This window comes from Ammodytes marinus (genome assembly GCF_949987685.1).
Source record: "Ammodytes marinus genome assembly, chromosome: 9".
NCBI lineage: Eukaryota > Metazoa > Chordata > Actinopteri > Uranoscopiformes > Ammodytidae > Ammodytes > Ammodytes marinus.
Window position 1 is genome coordinate 27,326,760 of NC_137213.1, and position 7,500 is coordinate 27,334,259.

Genomic DNA, 7,500 nt, shown 5'->3' on the forward strand with positions numbered 1-7,500 from the left:
GTGAGGAATAATGGAACTAGTGGGAGGAGAAAAATGGGCAGTTGTTGAATTGAAAAACATTCTCTGTGAAACATTTTCTTTTTGTAATGTCGACTGGAAAGATATTCAGCTTGATACATTGTTTATCCTTCTTCAGGAGGATTTAAGCCAGACCATGGTTCTTCATTTCATTTGTACAGAAGGTCTGGAATCGCTCAACTGTCAAACGTTGACTCACTTGAAGGCGGGTGTCCCAGTGCCACTCTGGATCTGCCAACCAATCGCATAACGTTTGGTCTTCACTTATCTCATGCGCCGGCTTCTGACTACAACTGAAACTGGCACACGTCATTGTTCTCAGCCACTCCCTCTGTTCGCTGATTGGACAGGTAAAAATCTATCCTGAGAAAACCCGCGAATATACCGCGGACCTAGACTGACTACTGAAGGGAAATGAAAATTGATTGGAAGTAGGTAGGTGGGCGGTGCCAGGCTAGTATACCTATTAATTAGAATTAGAATTTGAATTTGAATTGATTGGCCAAATATATGAATACAAAGTTTGTCATTGCTGCTATTAACATACAGCTACAAACAAGGACAAACAAAGATGGACCAAGGTAAAACAACAAAAAAAATGCAATTTACAAATGTACAGTATATATGATGTACAGATATACAGCTCTTGAAAAAATTAAGAGACCAGTCCAAATATTCAGTGTCTCTCGTTTTACTATTTATAGGCATGTTTGAGTAGAATTAACATTTATTTTTTCTTTTATATACTTACAACATTTCTACCGAATTCACAATAAGAATACTGTCATTAAGAGCATTTCCATTAAGTTATGTAGAGATGAAGATCTAAGAAAAATCCAGACTTGTCTCTTAATTTTTTCGGAGCTGTATAAAAGCTCAAACAGTCAAAGAAAGTATGGCAGGGGTGGTTCTACAGGGGGGAAAGGGGGCGCAGCCTAAACTACTGTAGCCTATTGTTATTCTCCTTCCATATAAATTCCACTCGACTAGAATGATATGTCATGTCACTCAAAATAACACATTTCAATGATTGCCTGTTTTCTGTTGTAGCAATATGTTGTATAGGGTAAGCTATATAGGCTACAAATGTCTTATTTTATCAGAAATTATAATCAATAAAATATATATGGGGATTCCCGCTACTGTCCTCCCATGCCCCCCTGCCAAGACCTCTTGCCCCCCCCTTCGCCACCCCATGTACAATTTTCCAGATCCTCCACTGAAGTATGGTAAGTGCTTAGGGGAATATGTCCTCTGTGTGTGGAGTTTTTTGACTTGTGGGCACCATGGAGCTTTGATACATCTTATTCTATCTTTCAAGCAATGGGCTTCAAACTGCTTTTATATGGATCCTGTCCTTTTCTCCTCTGAAACCACTTTCTTCCTGCCTCAGATAACAGTATTGCTTTATCCGCATGGATCTCCTTCACGGCTGATTCTTTCAACATGGTTTGATTCGATCACACACTCGAACAGACAGACACACAGAGAGACACACAGACAGACACACAGACACACAGACACACACACACACACACACACACACACACACACACACACACACACACACACACACACACATACACACATACACACACAACTTCGCAATGATAACCACTTCAGATCCCATTCCATGTCATCATTTCTCACTTCTGCCTTTTGTGAGTGTGAACGGAGAGAGAGAGCGAGAGAGGGAGAGAGAGAGAGAAAGACAGAGAGAGAGAGAGAGAGAGAGAGAGAGAGAGAGAGAGAGAGAGAGAGAGAGAGAGAGAGAGAGAGAGAGAGAAACTTGTGTCTTTTTGTCCCCCAGGGGAAATTTATCTTGGGCACAGCAGCGCTACGGTCCATTGCTTCACATAAACAACATCACAGAAACATAAGAAGCGTTCACACAATACTGAACAGAAACATAAGAGAGATATTTGACATTGACAACATGGCGGCTTGAAAAATAAACTGTAGATTGTTATTCACAAGCTTGATGTAGGCTGCTGTAAACACAAACGTCAAGCTGTTGGATTTGCACTTTGGCGCATGGTGTGTTTTTCTGTGTTGATATGCCGGAGGGGGGGGGGGGGGGGGGGGAGGGGGCTGGCAGTCAAGTCTGTTTGTATCTCACAATATTGTATATGTGTTGAGTACTAAATGTGACCATATGTGACAGTGTGTGAGTGTGTGTTGTGCGCCCCAAACTCTGGCAGGAATATTGAAGAGAAAACAGATGACTGAACAGCATTTGCAATCGTTCTTTAATATAGATAAAAAAGCCCTGAGTTAGCAGCCTGTCAACATGCAACAGTGAGATTTTTTTTTCTACCTCCATTTATCTCTATACTGCTTTGATGTAAAGTAAGCGGGTTAGCGTCCACAATATACTCACATTAAATACCTACCACTGCCTCTTGCTGTCTATTTTTTTTCATGGTGACAACCCTAACCTTACCCCATCTATCTGTTAGGACATTACCACATTTTTCTTATACCATGAAGATATTTTAAAGATACAGTGTGTAATATCGGAGCATTTAGCGGAATCTAGTGGAGAGACTCTAGATTGCAACGCTCCGGTTCGGAGAATTTACATCCACCATGTATAAAAATATATATAAAAAAACGCCAATAAATTCTACGCACTACCTTTGAAGCATTTAAGAGAAAAACAAAAAGGAGAGAGGGAGTAGGAGACTTGACTTTTATCCTTCTTTAAAGAGGACCTATGATACTTTTCGACCTATAAACGTTGTTATAATGATTTATAGTCATGTTTAACCATACTAGAGTATCAAATAATTACGTACATGCATTTCGACATATTCCCTGCTGACCGTCTGGGGTGGCTATGAAGAGCACTAAAAACTATGGCAGCCGGTCGAGCCGAACTTGTTCAAATTTCCGGGTTTTCTCTGCCACGCTCGGATCGTTTCTGTCATGTTTCCATGTATGGTAATGCTGCCGCTCATGCAAGCTCCGGCTGCATGCCCCCACCTTCCTGGAAATTTCCCGCCGCTGGAAGGAAGGTAACCAATCACAACGGAGTGGGGTTTGCAGCAGGGGGGGGGGGAGGGGCGGAGAAGCTCAAAGCAGTGTGTAGAGAGAGACTGCTGTGCTTGCTAGGGTAAGAGGAAGAGTGTCCCGAAAATCTACATAGTTTTTTGTGATGTGATTCGTGTCAGGTTGCTCTATAGCAGTTTTTAACAAGAAATTAAGACCAGAAAAGTAGTATAATAGGATCTCTTTAATAAAAAAACAACCACATACCACTCACTCACACACTCACTCACTCACTCACTCACTCACTCACTCACTCACTCACTCACTCACTCACTCACTCACTCATAAAGACCCGGCCAACATATCCACCCACATAACATGGAAAGCTTCTGACACTCAGTTTCTCCCTCAGGGCCAAAACAATACAGCCTTACAGATGGATAAACAGTGGAGTTCCCTTCAGGCCGTTAACACAGTATTCATACTTCAGCCTAAGGCACCCACAGTGGAGCCCTTTAAACTCTCCCATCCATCAGCTTTGTGAGCCATGCGGCCAATTTAGCCCAAAACAAGCCGCAAATTCAGCAGAACACTGACACTAACGTCTGTTCATTGGTCCCACTGATGCAGAATATCCCATTATCTTCACTTTTTTTTCTCAATCCATCCATATATCCTTCAACAAGTAATGTGTGTGTTTCTAGGCATGTAATACACAGCACCAGGATGGCCGAGTGGTTAAGGCATTGGACTTAAGATCCAATGGACGCATGTCCTCGTGGGTTTGAACTCCACTCCTGGTAGCCTTCCATTTATAATACTGAGGATTACGATGAAAAATAGCAAATTAATGTCTCTTAATCATCCACTACCTGTGTGTGCTTGATAAAAAAATGATTTTGCTAGCTACGGTGTGCATTAACAACATATATTAAGTCAACTAATAGCAGCGTGTTATTTTCTTCTCAAAGTGCACCAGATTGATGAATTTTACTTTGACATTTAAAAAAAATTCTTCCGGGGGACCATTCCCCCGGACACCCCTAGAAGGTCCAGGGTCCACGACACAGTCTCCCAAATTCCTGTGAGAAACACTGTGTGTGTGCATGGTTATTAAGAGTCATTAGACCAGGGGTTGTGTTCAAGTACGCTTAATGATTTGGTCATTCATCAATAGAAACGTGTTGTTATCTGGCTCAGAGGGACCAGTCACTCATACGTTTTGGACTATAGAGAAACATAGCTTTTACATGTTTGTATTGTAAGACCGCCTCTCAGAGGGCCCATCAGGACTTCCTGTATAGGGGCCCAGAATTTGGTGCAACGCCCCTGCGTACAATGTATCCCATGGGCCCAAATTTCAATCAGCTGTGAGAGAGCATATGGTGGGAGGTTCTCTTGCTCTATTTACTGAAAAGCTGTTTTTATTATTTGTAAGTGTGTTTCAGTGAGCAGTCAGAACCGTAACGGTGAACTGTATTCTACTGAATAATAATTTGATGAATGCAAAAACAGGGAGACATTTAATTAAAACCATTCGGGCAGATATTCTTTATCTGGCAAAGATGTGTGGTTTGCTCAGTATTTGTGTGTGTGTTGGTATTTACTGCATATGTGCTGTGTTGTTTGTAGGTGTGTGTTTGTGTGTGTGTGTGTGTGTGTGTGTGTGTGTGTGTGTGTGTGTGTGTGTGTGTGTGTGTGTGTGATTTGTGTGTGTGTGATTTGTGCTATGGCCCAGAGGGAGTTTATAATTGTTGTAATTGTCTCATTAATTGTGCTGCTATTCGGCGTGACATTAAAACAGCAAACGATTTGTTTTCCTTCATCGTTTCTGTCTCTCTCTCTCTCTCTCTCCCTCTCCCTCTCTCTCTCTCTCTCTCTCCCTCTCTCTGAGAGTCTCTAAGGTGGAAGCGATCCAACATTGTAATTTATTATTTACATATTCGTACTTTTGTTTATCATCTCACCATCAAGGACTTAAACCAAAATGATTCATTGCTCCTGGCTCAATTTATTTCAATACAACTTGCGACACTTTACTTATATGAAAGTTGCACAAACATCAATGCCAATGTTACTGTTGACGTTAGATTGTATCTTTAAAATCGAATAAATTTTTCTTAAACTATGAGGCTCAAATCAATACAATATTATCAAACATATATAGCAAGTATTATGTTCCTTTGATTGAAACTTTTATACCATCACCAATGAGACCCTGAATATAAAATTGTAATGCCAAGTATTTTATGTCTATGATTGGAGAAAAACAGCATCTCTGTTACTCTCCCATGCCAAACAATTAATTTACCCTCATACATGACTATATTGCTAGATATTACCGTGGTGATTGCTTCACAATCCATAACTCACTCGACGCCAAACAATTATTTAAAATACATTTATCTATCTCTCTCTATGTGGCTCCATTGGAAATTACATTTACGTAATTTAACTTTGCTGTTTTCACCGACACATAACTATAATTGCGTTTATTACTGACGTGTTGCTCTACATGTGCCAATCAAAGGCACAACAAATTTAAAAGACGCTGACAAAAAGTATGACACTCAAATAGCAACATAACCCCGTCACATGTGTGGACATCTATCAACATTAATAACCTCCACTTTTCTGAAACATTTGACTATATATTGTACATAAGCGATCCAACAGGTTGTAGTAGAAACAGAGAAAAGTCAGTGGATGAGATGACTGGCAGATATCAGAAGGAATAACGACTGGGTCCCATTGATGAGTAAAGTGTAATGTCATATTTATTCCTGGGGAAATAAAATGTATTTGTTCGAAAATTTCATCTGAGATATTACATGACTATCACCAGGATGGCCGAGTGGTTAAGGCGTTGGACTTAAGACCCAATGGGTGCATGCCCTCGTGGGTTCGAACCCCACTCCTGGTAAGGTGAAAGGATACCAACATGCCCACATTTAGTGCTGATGGTTGTGTGATCCTTGACATCTCAACAAATATAGTTCATTTAAAATAACAGCTAACTAACCAGGAACATTCATTGAAGCATGTGAATCCATAAAGCTTGAGTATCAAACCCACTCCTCGTTTAAGTATAATTCTACACTGTTTTATCACAATAACCTAATTCCAAATTATTAATAGTGGCCATTTTTCTGTAGAGAAACCTCACTTCTTTTTTTTTAGAAACATTCTTGCATGGACAAATAGGATCAGGACTGTTAAGACACACATACTGAGCTCTTTTTCCTTGACCTTTTACACTCAGCATACCAATGCAATTGATTGATGACATCATAGGTAGTTGTGTGTGTGTGTGTGTGTATATGTCTGTCCTTTGAATAACTAGCCAACCATTCATCCGATCCACTTCACACTTGGCGGGTTAATTGCTGAGGACCCGAGAGAGTGCATTGCTGAGTGTGTGGTTGTTTAGATCAGCACTTCTGTAGAAAACTGCAAAAGAACCCATTCAACCCAGCTGCTACCGTGACAATGCAAATAGATGCACAGCGAAACCCAAGAGTGCTGTGTGTTAAGGCATTGCACTCATGATCCAATCCTTGTCTTTGAAAAGTGTACCTTTAACTTTCATTATTCATGAACAAAATGCTGTCAAAACACCCCTTACAGAAGCTGTCTTTCGATTTTACCTTGGACAAGACCAGTAAAAGTCACCAGGATGGCCGAGTGGTTAAGGCGTTGGACTTAAGATCCAATGGGCATATGCCCTCGTGGGTTCGAACCCCACTCCTGGTAGGCAATATGTTATTGAATTGAGTGCATTGGACATCATAGCATGGCATTCCACGTGCTTACTTTGTGCACGGCATTTCAATGAATCCTCACTAAATACATTGAGGTTGTAGTTTGTGTCAAATCAGGGCAAATGGTAGGATGTAGAGTGGTCGACCTGCAACTGCAGGGTCGGTGGCTTGATCCCCCGTCTCCCCACCACATGTCCAAGTGTCCCTGGGCAAGACACCGAACCCTAAATTGCTCCCGATAGTTAGCTTGCAGACTGCGTGGTAGCTGCTGCTATCGGTGTGTATGTAATAATTAAAAAAGCGCTGTGTGTATTTACCTCACCCACACAAGTGAATGCATTTATCATGGCATCTAAATTCTATTCAAATTCTTATCAAATGTCAATTAAACGGTAATTGGAAAACAGACCTGTCAATGATTCCACACATGTCAATCTGCAGGTTGTTGTAGACTCCAAGCTGTTTTTGCTGCACCATGTTCAGGTCCACTGGCTGGTGGTCCAGAGTCAAGAGACGCATGCAGCCCTGGAAGACATTGAAGGGGTTTCTGCATTCCTGTCTGTCGTCTTCAGCAGGACAACCTGAACGAAAATAGTCCACAAGAGAGTCATTAACCAATCAAACAATATATTAAATAGACCATGATCCATCATCCAACCATGACCATGATCATTATGTGATCGCAATGTGATAATGTCGCATTTAGTTGTCAAAATATAATACTGCATTA

The 7,500-nt window shown here is 40.9% G+C and overlaps 1 protein-coding gene across 1 annotated transcript in view; it reads right to left on the reverse strand.

Annotated features, from left to right (window-relative positions):
• The window catches only part of LOC307255310 (contactin-associated protein-like 4), a gene marked incomplete at both ends in the record, with an annotated part of 110,707 nt that overhangs the window by 45,135 nt on the left and 58,072 nt on the right, over positions 1 to 7,500 (reverse strand). Inside the window, one exon of the mRNA XM_080033988.1 lies at positions 7,180 to 7,351. Within this exon, the coding sequence (XP_079890114.1) occupies positions 7,180 to 7,351 (172 nt within the window). The remainder of the gene's footprint in view (positions 1 to 7,179; positions 7,352 to 7,500) is intronic.